The sequence below is a fragment of the Strix aluco genome, chromosome 8 (assembly GCF_031877795.1).
Source record: "Strix aluco isolate bStrAlu1 chromosome 8, bStrAlu1.hap1, whole genome shotgun sequence".
NCBI lineage: Eukaryota > Metazoa > Chordata > Aves > Strigiformes > Strigidae > Strix > Strix aluco.
Window position 1 is genome coordinate 19,958,956 of NC_133938.1, and position 22,886 is coordinate 19,981,841.

General features: G+C 38.8%; 1 protein-coding gene across 5 annotated transcripts in view; it reads left to right on the plus strand.

Moving 5' to 3' along the window:
• Positions 1–22,886, plus strand: part of SLC44A3 (solute carrier family 44 member 3) — a 43,752-nt gene that overhangs the window by 8,919 nt on the left and 11,947 nt on the right. For all 5 annotated transcript variants that reach the window (XR_012624147.1, XR_012624148.1, XM_074832543.1 and 2 more), the window contains 7 exons: positions 353–522; positions 1,070–1,159; positions 1,821–1,945; positions 3,507–3,693; positions 12,155–12,320; positions 18,311–18,467; positions 20,990–21,073. Coding sequence is in view for 3 of the 5 variants with exons in the window: in XM_074832543.1 (XP_074688644.1) it covers positions 353–522; positions 1,070–1,159; positions 1,821–1,945; positions 3,507–3,693; positions 12,155–12,320; positions 18,311–18,467; positions 20,990–21,073 (979 nt within the window). In the remaining 2 variants the exon portion in view is untranslated. The remainder of the gene's footprint in view (positions 1–352; positions 523–1,069; positions 1,160–1,820; positions 1,946–3,506; positions 3,694–12,154; positions 12,321–18,310; positions 18,468–20,989; positions 21,074–22,886) is intronic.

Below are 22,886 nucleotides of genomic sequence, written 5' to 3' on the forward strand. Positions count from 1 at the left end.
TGGTTCAGTTTTCCCCCAAGTTGATCTTGAATGGATGTTCTAGTACTGTGATACAGGCATGATGCTACTAGTTTATTTTGCAGATGAAACATAAAACTACCTTTTGTAACAGACCGCTCCCATGCCCTGTGCCCTGTTGTGTCAGTCTCCATGTGCAAGGTACCCTCCTGGGCAGGGAGGGTGCCTGCCCCATTACAGATCAGGTTGGCCAGCTGTGGCTGCAAAACTGTGTTGAGGATGCTGGTAGGGTACTGCAGAGGGCTTGAAAGAGAACAGTGGAATGGATCTCTGGATTTCAAGCTGTTTGTCCAGTAATTAATATTTTTTACTGTCTTTGTTTTTAACCTTCCAGTAAATCTTTTCCATTATTTAATCGATGTGTTCCACAAAATCCTGAATGCTATTCCAAATATGCATCTGTCTTAATAAGTATGGTTAATGAAATGGATGTTTTTCACCGAATTCTGAGTGGAATATTGGCAGGAAGAGATACTGTGATAGGACTGAGCATTCTTGCACTAGGTAAGGTTATAAATAAAAGTGAATAATGATATTCAATTAAAATGTGAGGTTTCAAATGTTTCTATTAACTTTATATTTTAATTAAAAAGTTATATTTTTAATATTTTCTGGGCAGAGTTGTTTTTAATTAAGAGTGATTGTGTTTTATCAGGAGGCATTTAATAGACTGATGAAATAGAGCTCTGAAATATCAGATTCTGTGTTCCTTGATGTGATCATAATACCTCATTTCAGGGGACTGTAAAAAATTGTTGATGAAAAAAAATGGCATCAGCATGAACATTTTAACTTAAATCTTATACAAAATATTACTGAAATAATGCCCAAGATGAAATATTTCAGTTATAAGTTCTTTACTAGTAAATTACAGGTAACTGTGTATTAAATGTTAAAAAGGTTGCCAGCTTTACTAAATGCTGTTGCTTTTGAGACCACTGTTTGAAAATAAAAGCCCAAATTCTGCAAGAACCTTAAACTTATATTTAAAGTAAATAGGAGTTAAATGAGTTGTAACACTCATAATAAACTTATCTTGTGTATTTTTCAGCCTTCTCTATTATACTGGTTTTAGTATTCAGATTCATTCGGACACTTCTGGTCCATACTTTGATTGCACTGGTTGTATTTGGGTTGTTATGTAAGTATATTTACTTTTTAGCATATGCTTAGTTAAATGGATCATCTCACTGGAGATGAAGGAGAGGCAGCTGAACAAACAGCTATCCTTTTTCTCCATGGCCATCCTCAGTAACCTTAAGCTTACCACAGCCATTTCCAAGCTGAGCCCTGCTTGTCTTTTTGTGCCAAGGTCTGGCTGTGCTGTTCCAGCTGCTGAGTGTTGGGATGATGATGATTTTTTATTTTTTTATAGATGCCTGGAAACAACATTTCTTTTGGCAGATGAATGCAGTTATGAAAATGCTACTGTTTCAAAGAAAGTTTAGTGAAGATTTACATTGCCTACTTTAGAAAGGAAGAACTATAGGAATGTGTCCAGCTAAGCTTGTCATTCCATGAAAGTTAGCTTTGTAGCTCCTCAGTGAAATTACATGCCTGAGCTTTAGAATAACTGAAAGAAAACCAAACATTCCACTGCGGTTTTACCTCAGACTACCAGACCATTATGTGAATTTTCTCTGTGATCATTGATACTGATCCTCTCTGCTATGGGACAGTACTCCTGAGTGGAGCGTGGGTGAAGCGGGAGGGCAAGAGGCTGGTGTGGGCAGCTGGGCAGACACCAGCCTGCCAGCAGCAGCGTGCTGCTGCCCGCCCTCATGCTGCTTTTGTTTGCTCAGTTGTCTCAGGTGTTCTCTGGTGGCTCTATTACGACTACAGGAATGATCCCAGCACTGAATTGGAAACAGAAAAGGAAAATGTAAAATTTCTGCTTGGATATGCTATCTTCTCAACAATAGTTACTGTAAGTAGCATTTTATCCTAAGCGATGGCAGAAGCTGTAACTTGAAAACTTGAACTACGATGGTTCTGCAACACTAAAATTAATTCCTCATTTCTTTCAAATTTGAAAATGAGAATCAATTATCAGATCTGCTTATGCTCATTTTAAAAGTTTTTATATCTTCATTGTGAAATTTGCTTGTCAGCACAGAGCTCTGCCGCTCTTCAAACCTGTACAAAGAGTGTTAGCATTGGTGTAAAAATGCAAGAATTGTGTTCCGTCCCCATTCTTCTCTGCATCAGCTAACTGGATAATTATGTTGAGGGAACAGAGGGGCACTGCCTCGATGTGAACATGAGATCTGTGGATTCAGCCTACCCCGTCAGTAGGAGAAAGGGGTGGCAGCTCTTTTAGATAATGAAAGGGGTAGTGAAGCACAGGCAACAGTGACTAGGCTTCAAGTTACGGGGTTAAATTCTGCTTTTCTCTCATTGCCCTTGTTTTCCAGCTGAAAATCTGAGTTTGGCTTGCAACTTTTAAAGTGATTTTTTCACTCTGATGTTGCAGTGTTAAATGTGAGTGTTTAGGCAGTTGGTACTTCATTTGTCAAAATGATTGTTCTGTTTTCTTAAAGCAGAGTAGGATCCATAGACTGGAATTCACCAGATATGGACAGTCTGACAGTTCACAGTGACAAATATATAAATGTGTGACAGATCAGATTTTTTTTTCATATTCTCTGTAAGTTACACCTTTTTAATTCTGTTGATAGTAAAGGGGTAAGAAAAGGTTTCTTTGTATGCATGTGTGTGCCAGTACAACTGGCTGTCATTTGCAGAACTGTGGGAGCATCCACTGCTGCAGGTTATGCTTCTTTTCAGAGCTGGAGGCCTCTTTCTAGAGCAGGCAAGAAAACTAGTGAAGCAATTGCTGCTGGTTGCATTTCTCATTGTGTAGATTCCAACGTCTTTTAATTGCTGTTCATAGTTCCTTGTCATATACAAAGAACTGGGGACATTGTGGGGTTTTTGATTCGGGGTTTTGTTATTGTTGGGTTTTTTTTGCTTTGGAGAAAAAAAATGAGGTTTCATTTTACGTCTGCTTCGTTTCCATACATACGCAGCTCTCAAATTATTTTAGTTGTGCTACTGCTGTCTTTTCTGCAGAGAAGGACTGGTCCTCCTACCATTGTGAACAGTGGCAAGTTGACCCGAGTAGAAAGAAAGTTTAAACATTCATGACATACAGGGTATGTGAAAGCAGTGTGTAGTGTGTAATGCACATTTGTGTTTGCTGTAAAGCAAAACAGACTGTTACCATTAGGTGAATTACAGTTTTACGGATCCTATTTTGTTTTAAAAAAACAGTAGTAATGATTTCAGAAAACCAGATTTTAATCCTCAGGCTCTTTGAGAATATAGGCAGTGTCTCAGAATGCTTTTCCAGCGTGCAGTAAGTTTTTGTAAAATGCCTTGCCGTCATGTTGTGAAATCTGTACCCCCTGATCCCACCTTTGACAACTCTGATACTTTTCATAAGGAAAAAGAAACCCAACAATTTGTCTTTCTATTTCCTGTAACAGATTGTTCTGCTTTCCCTTATACTTGTGCTAAGAAAGAGGCTTCAGTTCACTGTACAGCTCTTCCGAATTGTTGGTAAAATCATTGGCAGAATTCCTTTCCTCCTGTTTCAACCACTCTGGACGTTTCTGATTCTCATTGTGTTCTGGGTATTTTGGGTTGCTGTTCTACTTAGTTTAGGAACTGCAGGTAAGTATATGCTTTCCATGGTTTTGGATGAATGCTATCAGTTTCCTAAGTTCACTTCTTAAATATGGGACATCCTGGTGTTAGTGTACAAAATGTGGGCAAGCATTGTTACACATCTGTGTTATTCTTTCCTTTTTTTGTTTCTTTTTTTCCCCACTTGGTAAGCCTTCAACATTGCCATAGTTCTGTGAGTCATAGCAGTACAGAAGAGAGATTTTTGCTCCTATATGTGGCCTTTAGTTTTGTTCTTTCTCAATTATTTAATTTATGATATGATTAGATTGTGGTAGATACAGTATATGTTTGATGTACTTAAATGAAGAAACTAACAGGAGGGAGGAGACAGCTTTTAGTGCAGTTGTTATGAAATGAGAATGTTCATCATCTCTGACTATAGACAATATCCAATTGCCATGGAGGATTGTTTCTGAGGTTGTTTCTGAGCGGTAGTTCAGTGACAACTGCTATCATTATTTAGACTGGTACAACAGTATTTGGGTTAATCCAGAGGCTCTTGCAGTTGTAGAGGTGATGCTCTGTAGAAATAGTCGATCACTGAAAGATCTTCAAGAACAGATTTTGCAAATGGAAGTGGTACTACTGAGGGACATACCACTATAAGATCTGGTTGAACCAGGGTAGTTTGGATGCTGTCCCTTGGCCCAGCATCACACCACCCAAGGGAAGGAGAGGTTGTTCTTCCATGCAACATCACCCAAAGAAGGGAAGCTAAACTCTTTGCAGTTCTGGGGATAACTCCTCATGTAGACATCAGCCTTTGTACATAGGAGTCATTATGATTTGGGAGTTTCTTTTTTTCATTTTAAATTTCTAGGACCACTGCTAGGAGTCAGTTGTCCTTTGGGTTGGAGCTAATGCAAAATTGATGTGGATAGAGGCAGTTGCTTGTCATTCCCATATTTATTTATTGGTTTTCTCTTTTTCTGAAATTTGGAAGTGGTATCTGTGTGGAAAACCAAATGCAGCCTAACTCTTTGAATGCTTATGTGTTACCATTTTATTTTGTGTTTCCACCATGCCTTGACACAGTGACTGCAGTAACTCCTGTACAGGCTTGCAGATCCCTGCTAGGCCAGAAAAGCCTCCGAGCTTTCTGTAGCTGAGCCCATTTGGCAAAACAGGCAGTATTCCCCACCTCCATGGGTCAGATACCTCACTCCTCTTCCATCATAGCTGCTTCCATCTCAGTCTCACCCAGTTAATTCTGGCTCTGTACAAGACCCACTTCACTTGTAACATGAGAGTCTATCTGTCTGAGTCCATGCTGGCACTGTAAATCACACACCCATTACTTAGGCTAGACTAGGATCTGTTTCTCTCCAGCTTTCATTGGAGAGTCGTGCAGGTTTGCAAGGGTCTGTTTCTGCTGCCTTTCCCCGGTAGCTCATGTCTGTCAGAAATGGCTGCTTGAAGCACTTGTCTGGCTGATAACTTGCTTCTCCTGCAAAAAGGTCAGATCTAGCAAGGCCAAATGTCCAACCTTCAGTCTCTTTGTGAGTTGTTCCTGGCTGACTAACTAGTGAAGCAGATTCACTTTGCTTTAGATGTTGTGGATATTCCTTCTCCACACTCCTCTGAGTTGGATTTTTCTCTTTATAGAGGCAGCATTATATGCTAGACAAAACTTTGTGTGGTTGGTAGCATTTCTGCAAAATCTTCATTCCATTTATGCACATATCAGCCAGGCAGCAGTAATTTTCAAACTGGCCTTGTGGGGTACCTTATCACTGGTTCAGAGTAGTCCTTTATAGAAAGGAGTATCTCCTGAGCTATCAACCAACTGTTCATTTCATGCACCTGCTTGGATCAGATGCAATTTAAGATAAACATTAACGATAGTAAATCTAGTAGCAGGTAAATAAAATTAATTGTAACACACAGATTTGCTAAATACATAATTAACAATAACTATTAGAGGAAATATTGCATCCTTCATGCTAAGCTGAGTTGGCCCATGGCCCACAGGAAAATTCACTGGTATTCTTAATATGCACACATAAGGATGTGAAGCTTGCCCTTGTTAAATCTAAATTTAGAAAATGCCAGCTGAGTCTGTTGTATTCAAAAGCTTTTGAAAATGCAGCAGTCATTAGAAGAGTAGAAATATTGTAGCTCATATGACAGAAACAGCTTGATGATAAGTGCAGGATAGGGAACAAGTCTGGATGCTTTTACAGACTTTGCAGGAAAGTAGTGACTTGCACATTATATCTGTAAGCAAATTCCACATGTATTCACAGGGAAATAAAACCCAATGAAAACTGCCTTTGAGCGACTTTTTATGCTTTTTCCATGTTGTGCCATTTTCCTTCATTGGTTATATTCTCTGTTTCCTGCTAGACATTTCCATTCACCCTTTTTTTTTTTTTCACTGCCTGCTTGGAGAGTAGGATTCAAACAGTTTGTGACCTGCTGTTACATTCATAGTGCAGCACACGTCTCCTGACTCAAAGGTATTTTATTTTTTGTCTTCTCCCTGGCATAATAGGAATGCTGATGTTTCCAGCGAGTGATACAAACAGTACAGTAGGCAGCATAATCTTGTGCACAGTAGAATAATGTTAAAGCTTCTAGGATGCTCTCAGTTTTGAAAGAATTGACTTTTTGCAGATTCAGTATATGAAGGGAAGGTCATTTCCAGGCACTTAACCATCAATATATTGCTCATATGAGGAATCTAGTAAAACATACGTTTTGACTGAGATCTTCTGCCAGCATATTTTTAGTGTAGATGTCAATCCTTCTAAGATTTTTCTGTTAACAGTTAGCGTGTTAATATTTACAAGAGAATGTGCATTTGATAAATAATCCAAACCAATTCTAAGTTACAGCCCAAGCATGAATGGAGATAGAAAAATGCCACTCAATGTATTCAATTATTTTTCTGGTTAAAACTCGTTTCTATTAATTTTATCATTTGTATTCGTAATTATTCTGTTTGTTAAACTGTCTGTGTTAAACGATGGCTGTTGCTGCCCAGCACGTGTAAACTGAGTCCTTAGCAAAGTCCCGGGGCTGAGGTGTTTGGGTAAGGAGGTAAATGACCTGCAGCAGCGCCAGTGTCCACCAGGTGCCGGTAAACCGGTGGGAGGAAACCTGCGCAGTTGTTTGCAGCTGCTCTGATTACAGAGTAGCTCCTCCCGAGAGGAATTCGAAGACAACAAAGGCAATTTTAGCCTTGTAATGATCTGGGGAGGTAGTGAAGGATTGTTTTATCCAGCTCTCAGATTGAGGAGATTTGTCGAGGTGATGCAGGAGATTGGTGTCAGCAAGAAGTTGTTTGGATTTCCAGTCCCATATTCTACCTCAGTTTTGGTTTGTAGTTCAAAACATGAACAAATGAACAGTAGACTAGATTTAGTATTGAGAATATTCCTTTAGATTGTATTTCAAATTTTCAACCCGAATACTAGTCCTCTGAAATGCTGCCTGTTAAAGTAGCTCACAGTAGGATAGCTTGTTGGGGGTTGTTTTGCTGTTCTAGGATGACTAGTACTTGCACATCCTGTAAAAATAAATACACATAGTACAATACATATGGTACTGCATGATTAATAATGCATTGGCAGAACACCTTTGTATCTTCTGCTAGTTTTCTACAATCACCCTGTAAATGGAAGACATTTCTTCTGATTTTGAATTTTGGGAACATTTTGCAATAGCTGAGAGTACTTCTCGGAAGATCTCCCAAGATACGCTCTCTTTGACAAGTTGTTTCCTTGGTTGACAAATAGCTGCCTATCCAGGATTCAGTCCATAAAATACAGGTGGTGGTTTTCTTGGTTTTCACAGAATCATCTAGGTTGGAAAAGACCTTGAAGATCATCTAGTCCAACCATTAACCTAACACTGACAGTTCCCAACCACACCGTATCCCTCAGCGCTATGTCAGCCCAACTCTTAAACACCTCCAGGGATGGGGACTCCACCACCTCCCTGGGCAGCCCATCCCAATGCCTAACAACCCGTTCTGTAAAGAAATGCTTCCTAATATCCAGTCTAAACCTTCCCTGGTGCAACTTGAGGCCATTCCTTCTTGTCCTATCGCTTATTACTTGGTTAAAGAGGCTCATCCCCAGCTCTCTGCAACCTCCTTTCAGGTAGTTGTAGAGGGCGATGAGGTCTCCCCTCAGCCTCCTCTTCTCCAGACTAAACAACCCCAGTTCCCTCAGCCGCTCCTCGTACGACCTGTGCTCCAGACCCTTCACCAGCTTCGTTGCCCTTCTCTGGACACGCTCGAGTAATTCAATGTCCTTTTTGTAGTGAGGGGCCCAAAACTGAACACAGTAATCGAGGTGCAGCCTCACCAGTGAGGAGTACAGGGGCAAGATCACTTCCCTGTCCCTGCTGGCCACACCATTTCTAATACAAGCCAGGATGCCATTGGCCTTCTTGGCCACCTGGGCACACTGCTGGCTCATGTTCAGCTGGCTGTCAGTCAACACCCCCAGGTCTCTTTCTGACTTGCAGGTCTCCAGCCACTCCTCCCCAAGTGTTTTGACACTTTCTGTTCTCACAAATATATTTTTGGGGGCTATGCAGACTATTTTAAATGGAAATATACTAAGAAATGTGAAAAAATGAAATGTTTACAAAGACACTAGTCTTTTGCCTAATACGGAAAGATGGGCAAATGAAATTGGCTTGCTGCTGTGCTGCACCTGTTCTTAACATTTTCCTTGAATCTTCAGTAGTTATAATGTCTCTGTATCTTACAACTCTGGAGCACTTGATCCTTGCTTCAGCTGTGGTGCATCTGATCATTATGAGACCACACAGGCACCTTATTTACATCCCCTCCAAAAGTTAGTGTTAGTCTGAGAAAAGACTAACTTCTTGGGAGCTATAGAAAACTATAGCCTGCACTTGGAAAGGTACTTATGCACATGACTAACTTAAAACACATGGATAATCCTATTAAAATCACTGGGACTACTTATGCATTTTAAGGTGGGCACCTGCTTAAGTACCTTGGTAATTCAGAATCTGAACAGCAGTAGAGACTGAGTGAGCTCCAGACCTAGAAAACTAGGAGAAATGCCAAGACTCCATGAGACCTGAGACAGCACTAACAGTGGCACTGGTTAGAACCATTAGCTGGCTAGGAATGGAATTCAGCTGTGCTTTGGAAAAGCTGTTATGTCTTAGGGTTGTGGAGTCTTATTGTTTGCTAATTTGTATGGCATTTCACTGCAGAACTGAAGTGGCCATGTGGCACAGCAAAGCATGTCTTTCAACTTTGCAGCATGCGGGAGCTGTGGAAGTCTGCGTGGCATAAATACTATGCATGTAATGTAGGATGAGAAGGCAGTGTGAGATTTTTGTGTAACGAAGGTGCATCCTACAGGCAAGTGAGCAATAAAACTGCCACATAAAGCTGTGCGGTAGCAAAACCAGCAATAAAAAAGTTTTTCCTGCAGGGTCCTTGACATTCCAATTACAGTCAGCTAGCTTAGCTGTAAATACCACTACATGGAAAAAAGCTAAATAAAATAACACAATAAATTCTGTTACAGGAAGCATGAAGATTCAATGTATGATGCTAGAACCTCTCCTCACTTAGCAGTGGGAAGGGCACATCTTATTTTCACTTTAACAGGAACTGATAAACAGCGTCTCAGTATTTTCTGGTCAGTGGTTCTTTGTTTCTGATAAGGAAATTGCTGGACTTCCCAGGAGTTTCTGTCCCTTAAAACAGCCTACTGCTCCAGGCATCAGCAAAACCTTGGAGCAGCAGTTGCCGAGTAAGAACGTCTGACATAAGTCTGAAAGTACCAAAATGCAGCTAACGATACTGCCTGTGCACACTGACTTTGTATCATGGCATTGCTGTGCTGGCTGACGTAACGGCACAGCCCTGGGCTGCAGAGTCAGATGGAGAAACTCTTCTGAATTCTGCAGCAAACACTTATGCCTGTTTGCATTGTTAACAACACTTCTTTTGAAGTATTTGCTGCAGATCAACATTTGTACTGATCAGAGGTTTTCAGATTTGGTGATTCACCTGTAGGGACTTCAGTTCGTTACTGACTTCTTAATGTTATCACTAAGAGTGTACAGTACACCAGAAAGATTCGTGATTATGTAGTTGGAGAAAAATATTCTGTTGACAAATTAAACCGTATTTCAGGGCTTTACTGAGAAAGTTTAGCCTCTGTGAACAGATAGATCACAGTGAAATGATGAGGAAAATGGCATATACTTTTCTTAATGGGGTATTTAGGATAGCTTTAAAGTTTATCTGTGCTACTAAGACTGACATATGAAAAACAGCATTGCATGTAATTCTGTTGACAAAATTATGTATGCATGGTAGGCCCAGAAGACACAGAATCAGTCAGACACAGATGTTTATATTGGTAAACAGATTTCTGTGAAGTAATAAAAACAGTTTACCATACCTAGACAGCAAAGTGATCAATGGTGAACTCACAGGTGGATGTGCCTGATTTCTGTGCAGCAGAGCACAGTGCTGTGCACGTGCACATGTGTAAGGTTGGCCAGGAAAGACAAAGCCATTACAGTTGTTACTGCAGGTGGCTATTTCAGTAGACTGGTAAAAAGCAAACAGAATTAGTTTACCATACATACATTTGTCAGACTTCATGACAAAACTACAGTAGCAAAGCCTGAAATGTGCCTTTTTTTGGAAAATAAATGTTCAGGTGGATTTTATGGTGGAAAATGTACTTAATTCTGCTACCAAATGGCATAATGTCTTTGCATAAAAATGTGGAGATTGGGAGACCTTATATCTCAGTGACCTGTCATTTGCATGACTTCCCCCAGTAAGGGCTATAGGCTATGGTTAATGAGCATATTTGGCTAGTTGCGTGTGCTACAGGAAAACAGCAATCTAAAGCCTCTGGAAGAAGTAAGGGAGATGAAAAATCCCTTGAATTCAAAGAGCTTGCCCGTTTAGCTAAAATTGATAACCTTTCAGAAAAAAAAAAATCTAGAACGTGTTTATGCACCCATGTAGCATTTTTTGATCCTTTCAAAGCACTTTAAAATAATTTTGCAGTGCTAGTGTAGGGTAGATGAATACTTTTCATAATTTACAGACAAACAGACCTTGGTTCTGAGGACTTAGAAAGCTTGTCTAAACCTGATGGTATTGCTGAAAACAAATCTTTATTGTTTCTACTTTAGCTATTCTTGAGTATGAACTCCATGGTTATAGAAAAATAGGACACAAATAAGTGAACCATTTTTCATAGATAGCTTTGTATCTGTGGTAGTTTTGAACTTGAAGGTCGTGTGCTGTCCTGTGGGAGAACGTAGAATCTTAGAATCATTTAGGTTGGAAAAGACCTCTAAGATCATCAAGTCCAACTGTAAACCTAACACTGCCAAGTCCACCAAATGAATACACGAAGTATTAAAGCTGAAGTTACAATGCTGTTCTAGCAGTAATAGACAAATCTATGTCTCACTTTATTTCTTTCATGGAGTTAGAATAAGAAACTATTCACCTCCAGAGATTGTTTTATTCTGTGAACATGTTTATCTTTAAGGTTAATATACTTAAGGCTTGGTAAACCAAAAAGAAAAATTGCAGGTTATGAACCTAGAGACCTTTCACTAGGAACACATGTGCTAATGCCATTATCCCCTGACTAGATTTCAGAGTCAAGTGGCATAAATAGAATTGCATTGAGAAAGGTCTGATTGCTGAGTTATCTGAGTTATACCCCACCTTTTGTGAAAAGCCATCTATTGAATATGGAATAAATTCTTTGTTATTAACAGAAGTGGAGGCAATTTTTTTTAGCTTGAATAAGTGAATTTGTCAATGTTCCTGAATACAGTAGTAACATCGGAACATATATTGCCATACAGATGTCTGCTTTTTTTTGGAGAGGCTGCCCTTATGTGTCTGTATTTTGCACAAAGATTGCAATGTATAGATAACAGAAAACTAGTTGCCATGGTTCTAATAAGTAATAGTAATTAAATAATAATCTTGTTTTGTTGCAATGGTACGTTATGCATCCTTAATAGTCTTCTGCAGTCTTCTTATAGAAAAAATCTAAAGCATTTCATAACTCTGAGTTTATTTCAAATTTGAATGAAGAAAATTAAGATTCCATTACTTCTGAACCATTTGATTACTCAAATCTTGAGTAGTGTTTTCTCAGAAATCTTTACTAATTTGTAGCTGTCTTCTTGGCTTTATTGGCAGCTGTGTCTCAACCCCAATTTAAACCCAAGCTCTTGCTTTTTGTAAGATTTTATTTTTCAAAATTCTATTTGAATTATAAAATTTTGGCACCCTGACTTTGTTAGAATGGATAGAATTAAATAGCACCTGAATTTATTTTTTTATAATTTTATTGAAGAAAAGTTAAGAAAAAGGGTACAGAAGCACTTACATGTGCTTTTCTTTTTTTGTTGTCCGGTGTGTTATAATAATACAGTGGTGTAATCCCAACTCTAGGTACGGCACAGACTACTTCAGGAGGACAAGTAGAATACAGAGCTCTGTCTGGAATTTGCTACATGGCATGGTATCATTTTGTTGGCCTTATCTGGACTAGTGAATTCATTCTTGCCTGTCAGCAAATGACGATTGCTGGGGCAGTGGTTACTTGTTACTTCAACAGGTGAGTGCAGAATTGCCCCCCGTATAGTTGTGGGGATTTTCTAGCATTTATGTTCAATCTTTTTCTAGTCAAAGTAGTCTCAAATAGACTGCAATATATGTCAGTATCTTGAAATCCAGTTTAACATAAAATAATGTTGATTGTTGCAAGATCTTGAGTGAGATTTTACAGTGTGCATGATATTAACGTGACTCACCCCTACTGCTGGAGTTACTGGGCCAAAGTGAGCCTTGATACGAGCCAGTAGAGCTCAGTTGACTCTGGTGAAATTGCCACTTGGAAGGCACAGGCTGCATTTGACCCTTTTCCCAGAGACTGCATTAGCATCAAATGGCGATACAATAATATAGCTCCTTGATAATTTCATGTATTCATAGGCAGTTTGACCGCTTCCTGAGTGTTCACCCCTGCTCCGGGTTTCCATTTGTTCTGACTGCATAAATGCCTGGTCTGGTACTCTTTTATTTTTTTCATTCTGTGCAGACATTTTCAGTTAACTGTAAATGCTTTAACACCACTGTTAAGAATTTAGAGATGTATAAACAAGCTTCTTTGAATTTTTTATTGCCCTAAAATGTAAATGTGGAAGAAATGAGGAAAAATCTCTACTTTTCATGATTTGTACTGTTTTTTAGACTTGAATATTGTAAAATGAAATTAAACTGGTTTTATGCACTGGAGCGGCGCTATCCTGTCATTGCAGGGGAAGATTTAAATCTCACAATACATCATTGAGTTTTTTGACAATGAAGAGAGTAGTATCCTGGAAACATTTTTCCCCATAAGTATTTTATGAGCTCTCTTGCCCTTATTTGCTCTATTCCTCTACACCCAGTAATGAGATTTTCTGATCTGTGAAAAACTCTGCCATGTTAAAGTATTTCTTCATTTTGTATTAGAGGAATATGGTGATAATCTCAATTTGTTGGAAAATTAGCCCTTGAGGAAGGTGATGTGCAAGTGAGTCATGGAGCCTGGCAGGAGACTGCTGGGGGACCCCGAAGCATTGGCCGTAGCTGCCCGGGAGTGTTGGGCTGGGTCAGCTGGGAAGGGAGGCTTTGGGCTTCTCCAAAACCTAGGGAGCAGGTTTCTGTTGATGGTCTCTAGAATGGATCCCTGGGTGTTTCCGCTGCTGATAGAAAGGCCTCCTGCTGAAGGAGAAGACCATGAAGACCATTTCCAAATGGTCTGTTCCCTCTGCCCAACAGAGACAGCAGCACTGGTCCTGCCCGTAGGACTGACGCTTTTCCTGCTGCAGCCCACAGCAGCTCTGCTCCAGCTGAGCAAAGCTAGAAGACCTGGTAACAGCCAGTGCCCACCATTGTTTTAGGGGATGTTTTGTCATCCCATCCAAAAAGCCAAGGCAAGGCAGTGTTTAACACGTGTATGAGGAGCCTGTCTCTGCTAGGATTCTCTATGCAGCCAACAGCCGTGCCACTGAACTGGTGCTAGTAAAAGAGCAGACAAAACCTGAAATGTGGCCTTTTAAAAGGTGGGGATCTGTAAAGTAACAAGAGCCTCACACTAATATTTCACATGCCATGATAGGACCTGAAAAAGGAGGAACTCACATTTCTTGTCATGTCCTTTTTCCTATTGAGGGTCTAAACACAACTAATTAGTGTGATTGTGGCTCTGTGGGTAATGGGCTGCTCTTTTCTTCTAAGCAAATTTACGTACCTCAAGTTTTAGCAATTGATTCAGCTTTAGCAGCTGAATGCTGAGGCACTAGGGTTCATTTAAATTGGCTTGCTTGAGAAGGCACAGGAAAGAAAAGCACTTTTGCTGACTGACTGGGTTGTGTGCTGCAGTGCATTTTGGTGTGATACACCATCTAAATCCCCAGGGCAAAGACTCTGTCTATATCTTCTTCACACAGAGCAGGGAAGCACCTGTAGAAACTGCTGTGATGACATTTACTGCTCTGTTATGGTCTTCCGCTTTCCAGCTATTTTTTACTGCTGCAGGAACTGGCCACAGAGTACAGAAGGTTCCTGCACCCAATTGTACTGAAGTCATTTTGTGCATCTACTGTCAAGCTCTCCTCTTGTTTGCCAGGTGACATGGACTGTGTTGAGAGAGTTGTGCTTGGAAGGGAAAATGCAATTTTTCTGTGGTGGTGATCCCTCTTCCTGGCCTTTGGGCTGTCAGCACAAACCCGCAGAGATGCAGAGCAGTGCAGGAGTGGGGAGAGGATCGGTAGCTGCAAGAGCGGTCACACTGTCAAGGGCAAGGGTTCCCTCAAGCTGTTCCAGCAATTCTGACATTGTCTGCTGTGTGTGTTTAATGTATTCCCTGGGGCAGCATCATAAAGGCATGTCACAAGAGTTTGTTTATGATACCTCACAGAGAGGCTTTCTTCTTTGCTTGTAAGTGCTCCGAGGAAATGGCACAGCCTTTCCCTGCGGAAATCTCCTTCCACAGCACACGCAGCAACGTGCTGCACGGCCAGCAGCCACAGTGAGGAGGGCAGGGAGTGATTTTAGCTGCTTTAGCTTTACAGGTGACATATGTTTGACCTGTAATACCACCACTGAAAATGGGTTTTGCTTTCTTTTATTTTGGATGAAACATGAATACATGAAAGATTTTATTGATTTAATAAAATAAATAGAACTTTTTTTGCTTAATGGTTACCTTTAACGACTTGTGAAAAGGGCTCAGGCTTTTAAAAAGCTTTCTTTGTTATTACTGTTGTTTTACATGAGGGTTTATTTTCATTTTGTGTGCTTAGGTGTTATGTGCGTCTACCTTTTCAGTGAGATGAGGCTTTTCCCCTCTCTGGGATTAAATCAAGGGGGTATGGTAACTTGACCCATATCACAGGCATCACTGTCCTGTCCATGTTTGAGCTTATTCAGTAACTCTAGTGCCTGTATGTTGCTGCGCAGGGTTGAAATTAAGGGAGTATATAAGCATTTGCAGAATTGGGGATTTCCACCTGACTAAGGTGTTCAGCACCGCAGCTTCTGAAAGATTCAGTGAGAGGTGAAATACATACATCTAGTAAGTCAAAAATCGAGGTTTATGGATTGGTGCCAAAGTCATTGAGAGATGAACTAGGACCAGATTTTTAAAGGATTCCTCTTCCCTTTTCAAATACACCTGCAGTATTTATGAGCACCCTTTGCCCTGCTTAGATACTTGACGTAACCCATGTAAAAGAGCCATCAGCACGTGTGCAGTCAGACCTGACCCTTGTGGTTTTGAGAGCAGGTAAAAGGGCAGTTGGAATTATAGTCTGCATGTTCTCTGTTGGTCTGGTAATGTCTCTTTTATTACAAATCTTGTAATTTATTGTATTTGTTTAAAAAGTGTGATTCATATTTACTTGAGGAATACGATTCATTCCTTAACACTTCCAAAGTATTTTACACTAAATCTCTCTTTAGTCTTTGAAACAGATGAGGCAGGATTGAAGACAACTATAAGCACAGCACTGAAAAGAAGGACAGGCTTTTAAAGAAATGCGCTTTTTTCCCTTTCAAATGTCTGCATCTTCTGGGTGTGTCAAGATTACATTTTTTCTTCACACAAAAAAAGTGTTTTTAAAAGGAAAGCTGAGATGCATGTGTGATCATTTGATTCAAGGAACTCAGTATTAAGAAGGATATCAAATGTCACAGAGCTCACAAGAAAATAAAGACAATTGGCAGCACTGAAGAAAGAAAATTATTAAAAGATTATGTGGTACTGAGTACAAGTTCACAGGAGTTTGGAATATAGTGTTCTGTGTAAATCAAACAATCCTGTGGTAACATAAAATAGGAATACCAAACAGGAAACGTAAGCTGTGGCCCTACTGACGCCTGCTTTTATCAGACAGATTCCTGTTTATCTCCAATACCTTGTGTGCATGCAGTGGAGTCTAAATGCATGGAATTCACTGCACAGTACAATCTGCCTACAAAACACTGTGTGTATGGCTGACTGTATGCTTGTGCTAAAGTCATTTCAGGATTGCAACCGTATAATAGACAAAGCTGGGTGAAACTTCATCCTTAAAGGCAATTGGGTGTAGGTGAATGAGCCAATCTTGAGCTTGTTTAGTCACAAGCATCACCTGTTGTGTTTAGCTAGCCCTTTTCCCATGTTTCCTACTTGGAGTCTGGAAGCAAAGCAAGAAACCTTGTCAGACCCTGTTCTTGTGAGAATGCCTTTGCTCGGAAAAGAAGGTGTGGAAAAGCATCCAAATGTGTAGAAATTTATCTAAACTAAACTACAAATTTTGGCATTCCTGCTCATTAATCAGTTCTGTTAAAAATATCAAAACTCTTCTTCATTTTTCTCTTCAGTAGCAAGTAGATTATTAACACAAGAGTAAGCTTTGTCCTTTCTGTATTTCTCACCCTTGGTTAACATTTAACTTGCAGAAACTTAATCTTCTGTATTCTGAGATCTGACTGAGGCTGTTATATGGAAGATAGTGTATGAGGGAAAAGGAAACAATGGTGCTATATGGATAGAGTAACTCATCTATATTGCAATGTACATGTTTCTAACACAGAAACCTTATGACTTAAAAAACCCCAAACTGCCTTATTCAGGATAAAATTACACTATCCCCCAAGCTGTTCCCCTAGTTGTAAGACCAAAAATAATAAATGCAGCAACTGCTTTACTGGAATTTCCTATTTAAAATACTGTGGTATATTCACATACATAAATACAGCTTCTCGGCTGCAAAGTATTTAGTGTTTTGAGTTAACTGTAGTGATACCTTCAGGATTCTTTAAATCATTGCTGAAGTGAGGATTTAATAAAAATATATTTGTAGAGCTTTTAGCCCAAATCAGTCATTTTCTTATCACTGCCTTCTTATTTTTTTAGTTTGTTGTGCAAACTATTAAGTTTTCAAGATAACAGAGGCTTTGAAAGAATCACTTATGAAAACAGGACGTCTTATTTGTGGTACAAGGTCGTATCTTTACTTAACTACTCAGTCAAACTGCTGCTGGTTCTGTTGCCTAAGTAAATTTTTCAGGGTTGGGCCAATTGCTTAAGAGTTGCTTTTTTAGAAGGGCTATTTATGACTATTGATCAGTGGGCTTTTTTAATCCTCTGAAACATTTTTTTAAAGGTATTTATAGTGTTAATCTAATTGATTTTTTTACAGCATTTGAAGAGGGGGGGGAGTTGCTTTAAGTTCTTTTCCTCTTTCTTATATAAATTCTCAAGAGCTGTATAATGCTGTAAATGATTGACATTAAATTGACCATTATAAAGGAACCAAGAAAATAAAACTTGTATTTAGACCAATTTTTTGTCTTTGCTTTTCAATTTTGGGAAACACATTCTTTCTCCAAAACAATACAGGTTAGTGTGCAGTAAAATTACAACTTTTTTGGCCAAATTATAATTCTAAACATACAGTATGATATTCCTTTTGTGTATTCAATTTTAAAACAAATCTTGTTCAGTGGAGAAAAAAAAAAAGTATTAATTATCTGCACAAAATTTAAAACTAAATTTGACCAAATTGCAACAATAAAAGTAGATAATAGACCTCAATTTTACATGTGAGAGCTTGTGATATTTTTTCTAGTTTTGATTTTACCATTAAAGCAGAAATAGCAGATTCATTCCTTCAGACTAAAATCTTGCAGAAACAACAGTCAAGTAAAAGATTGCGGAGAATAAGAGAAGTGACAGAAACTGGAGAGAGGTGTTCAAGAAAGTATTCTCAGATGGTGTTCACTTACTTCTGGTATTTTCCATTGTAGGTTTTTTCTAGATATTTTTCCATTACTGAATACATCAAAACAGTCATTGCTTAAGAATGAAACTAATCCAATAAAAGTTATAAACTTGGCTGCTTTCCTTTTGGACTAAGGTGATCATTCAGATGAAGTCAGTAGGAAAACTGGAATTGTTCAAGTGGGAAAGGAGATACCAGCTTAATTCTTTACGTTTCCAAATACTGAAAATATACTATATATGTCTTAGATAAGTTTCTAAAACATTTTTAAATTGTTTGTTTTTCTTTCTAGAAATAAAAATAGCCCACCACCTCATCCAGTCCTGTCTTCCATATCAGTTCTTTTTTGCTATCATCTAGGAACTGCTGTAAAAGGCTCATTTCTAATCACAATACTGAGAATACCAAGGATTGTTCTCTTGTACCTTTACAATATCCTAAAACAAAAGGTAGGTACATACTTCTGTAACACTATAAAAATAGTAGTTAAAAGGTGAGGAGATTCATGAAAACAAAAGTGAAGAAGATACTCGCTTAAAAATGGATGATGTTGTGTGGATTTTATATTTTATCCCATTTTCTTCATTAAGAAAGCTTATCCTCTCAGATATTCCTCTATTTCTCTCAACTCAGATACTTTTAAAAGCAGAAAACACCAACATTAAAAACCACCTTTATTTAGTGTTTATATATAAAGCTTTTTATGAAAGATAAAGGCAAAATTTGGAAGAATGCTCTATTTAAAATTTTAAAAAAGCAAACGTAACTAAGAATATTCTTGTTGCATATAAAATATCATATAGAAAAGATTTCATCTGCCTTGTAATATGAGTTTATAGAAAGAATGTATGAAATAAGAACTATTCCAGAGATTTGTCTGGGACCCAAACCACATCTTTTAAGATGTATAAAAAATATAGGTGGGCTGTTTCATTTGTTGCTTGCCTTCTTTCTGTCTTTCATGCATCTCCGCATCTCTTACCTCCTGCTGGAATCATACCATTGCAGTTAGTTCTGGCACTTTGGCAAGGAGAGAGGGCTGTCATGACTGCACAGCTCTGATTTTAGAGAAAGGTTTAGGCAAAGTTTTTAAATGTAGGTCTTTTCCTCTGGACTTTACCTTGGCCTTGAAGCATGTTATGTGTAGTTATGACAGGGTATTTACACTGACCATCCCTGGTACCTATGGGGCATGAGTGTGGGGTATAGTTTGTGAATGCTTAATAAAATCCCCTTGTAATAAATACATGAAAGATGTGTAAGTGTCTGGGTTTATGTCACTTTCATATGAAAGCCTTGGTTATAAAACTTGGTAAGCTGGGTCAGCTAAGAACTTTTTTTAAAAGATGATAGGTGGGATGAGTTGCGCTAGGCAGAAGATAGAGTATTTTCTGCCTCTAGAAGAAGCAGAATTAGTGGACTTGTTGGGTATGTGGTTTTGTAATCTGAATAGCTGTAGAAGATTTAACTAGGAAAGAAAGGTTATTTGTGTCTATAGCAGTGTGCTGCAAGCTCATTTTGGTCTAATTGCCAATCATTCAGTGGAGGATGTGACATGACCCATACCTGTAGCTGCTGCTAAAGAGGCTTTAAAGTGCTCAGGTGAGCTCGTGTCCCCAGTCCGCAGAAGGATCCCCCCCCAAAGTAACCTTGCTCCTTCCCATGGGTGAAGGGACAGGCTATGGCCCCTTTCCATTGAGGCTCTTTCCATACAGGGCCATAGTAGTGGTACTAAAAGATGGAGGAGTGATGCTGCGTTCTTGTAGAGCTCACCCAGACTTTACCACCCTTGCAAAAAATGCTGTTTTCTGTGAGTAGGAGGAAAAGTCAGGGCTCTGCAAGCTTGCAGGTAAATTCACACGTTTTCTACACAGCAGTCTTCAAGCAAAATCGAAGAGAAGATTGCAGTTGAAGTCCCTTGCTCTAGGTTTTTAATAAACAGTACTTATTGAGATTGATACAATTTTAGTAAAATCATCTCTTCGGCAATACACGGCAAGATGAAAGTATTTCTCTGCTGTCAGGAGTTTGCATGTATAGTCACCATTTTAAAGGAATTATTTCTGGAATATTTTCAAGATCTTTGGAAAAAAGTTAGGAGGTTTGTGGTTTCTGCACGAACAATGGTAGTTGTGGGGACCTGAGGTTTTCACATAGTGACTGGAAGATCTCTGCTTTCCAAAACAAAACAAAAACATTGTGACCTCTGGAAAAAGGAGGTTAAAAAGACTCAAGTATCACTGAACTGAATTTCCTTTTGCTGAGAAAAACAGCCAGTTAAATTTGGAAGGCTACCATGGCTACCAAGATGTCTTTTTCTTGGTAAAATCTTTATATGATGAACAGTTATGAGCTCATGATGTGATGGGGGAAGGGGGGCCATGGAACAAACATTGAGCTTTTCTGCTCTGTTTTCAGTATGAAATGAATATAGATCAGTGGTCTATGAATGGTCTGTTCTAATACATGCTTTTTCTTCTCATCCTGAAAAATGAATGTATGCTGTGAGTCAATACACACACATGTGCATATAAGTCCTTCTGCCCAGTCTTTTATTTTTGTTCATTAGGGTACCAGTCATTTCAGAACTGTGAAGGTTTTTTTGATAAACAAAAGTTAAAAATCTGTCAGTGCACTCCCTGATCACTGCAAAGTACTGTAAGGGTTACTGACTTGCCTGCCTGTTTTGTTCTCCAAGCAGCTGTTAGCTCACAAAACTGCTTGCAGCACTTACTTTCTTTTCCCAGAGAAGAATCTTCCATCCACAGGAAGAAAAAAAGTATGCTCAGCTCATCAGTCGTTAATACTGAAGGTCCTGAATTAAAAACAGTTCCTATAATCCTAAAGGAAATATCTGATGCCTAAGAGAATGCTTTATTAGAAGAATCAGTCACCTGTAAAACAAGTTTTTCTAAAATGGCAGTTTTGTTTGAGTCTTTGTCTAGTAACCAAACATTTCATTTTATTGCAGGAGAGTGCATGTGCAAAGTGCCTGTTCAAGTGCTGTTTCTGCTGGTTTTGGTGCCAGGAAAGTTGCTTAAGATACTTTAACCAGGTACACTCTATCATTTGTCCGTCTATCAACCATTTGCATACGTAGTCTAGAAACCACGTGTGTGTGCTAGCTCCATTTAGCACGACTAAAGCAACATCCAGAGCATGCCAGCCAAAGCTTTCTGCTGGCCACCTGAACTAAACAAACAAAGTCTTCAGATGTAGATGGAATTTGTTGCAAAGAAACAGGGAATTGACAAACATACAAGGTGCAAGATTTTAGAAAACTTATTAATACAGCTTGAGATAGTACTTTCAGAGGGCCACTTGCTATTTCTGTAGGTAAGAAGACTTAACATTTTGTTGAGTTGTGCTAGACAGACTACTGAAATACCAAGGGTCCAAGTGGAAGGAAGCAATGAAGAAGTAAGAAACCCACCTGGAGATGTGTCATTAAACTAGATACAGTATTTTCCACCTGAAAGTCCTGAATAAAGAAACTTGACCTCCTGGCTGATTTCCATTATCAATATATCTGGGAATATGATCCATGACGAAAAAGCCAGATGATAAATATTCTCTTTCTTTGAAAGACATCTTTGTTTTGTTAGCAGTTTTGTTTCAAAAGTGTTTTTATTGGAAATGGATGATTCTGACATACAGCAGTTTTTCAGATACTTGACTCCTACTTTTTCCTTCCTGATCCTTTTCTCCAAATGTTTTCCAGTTCTATATACATCATTGTAAATAGCTAATTTTTCTCTTTGTCAGTCCCCTTTTGTTATTTCTGGTGACTGTGGTATTCTTAATGTGAAAGCAGATCAGATGTTCATGCTGATTCCTGACTCTGACTGTTGTGTTCTTTGTTCTCCTTGCTGAGGGTAGCAGTGAAGTAAACAAGACAATTCTGATAACCGGTCTGACTTCTCCTCTAAAGTAGGTGCATAAATTAAGCTTAATCTTGGACAAATACTAAGAGAAAGTTTTTCACTTAGTTCAGCCTAGATTAAATACTTCTGCAGTGAAATCTCTGGTTCTAAACAATGAATTTTCCAGACTTACATTTTTTAGGTAGATCTTATTGTCACTGACTTGATGAGGAATCTCAGAGTTTGTTTTGACTCCAGGCTTTCCATTTCTAGTCACCCTTTCCCCTTGGCTTCCTGTCTTTCAAAGAGATAGCCAGCATCCTAGTGTTTACTTTCTCCAGCTGTTGTATCCTATGTGTTTGTTAAAAGAAGAATTAATTACTGTAATGTTCTTCCTTTTGTTTCAGCTCTTGCTCCCTTAAAAGATTTCCTGTTTCCTAATCTATTGTAGGCAGATTTCTGTTTTTATACAAGTTGTGGTTTTTAACCTAATGATCATAATACGGTGTTTGCTGTTACATAATTGTTTGTTTGAACATCTTTTTGGCAAAGATCATGGTGTTACATGTGCTCCAAATGCAAGGCAATTTGGGCGAGGATTAGAGGAGAAGAAAAGAAAGAACACGCTGTAAGATTTTAATAGAAAATTTATCTGTATGAAGGGGATATGTTGGTCTCAGATTATTGCATTTCATAGAATAATTAATTTATCTGAATAGTTTTTCCTTTTTTTCCTATAAAGAATGTATTCAAGCCTATTTCTTAAAAAAAATATTTCGACTAAGATTGAAAATCTTCATCTTCAATTTTGTAAAACTGTGGCTAAATGTAAAAAAGAAAATTAAAAAAGGGGGAAAAAAAGACAAGTCTTCAGTTTTAAGCAGTTTAACATATGGCTTGATTAACAGAAGTACTGAACTCTTTAAGAGCTCTTACTGAGATCAGTGAAAGCTGCTGGGTACAGCCTTGAAATTTTACATAGGTATTGAACATGGACTTGAGAGC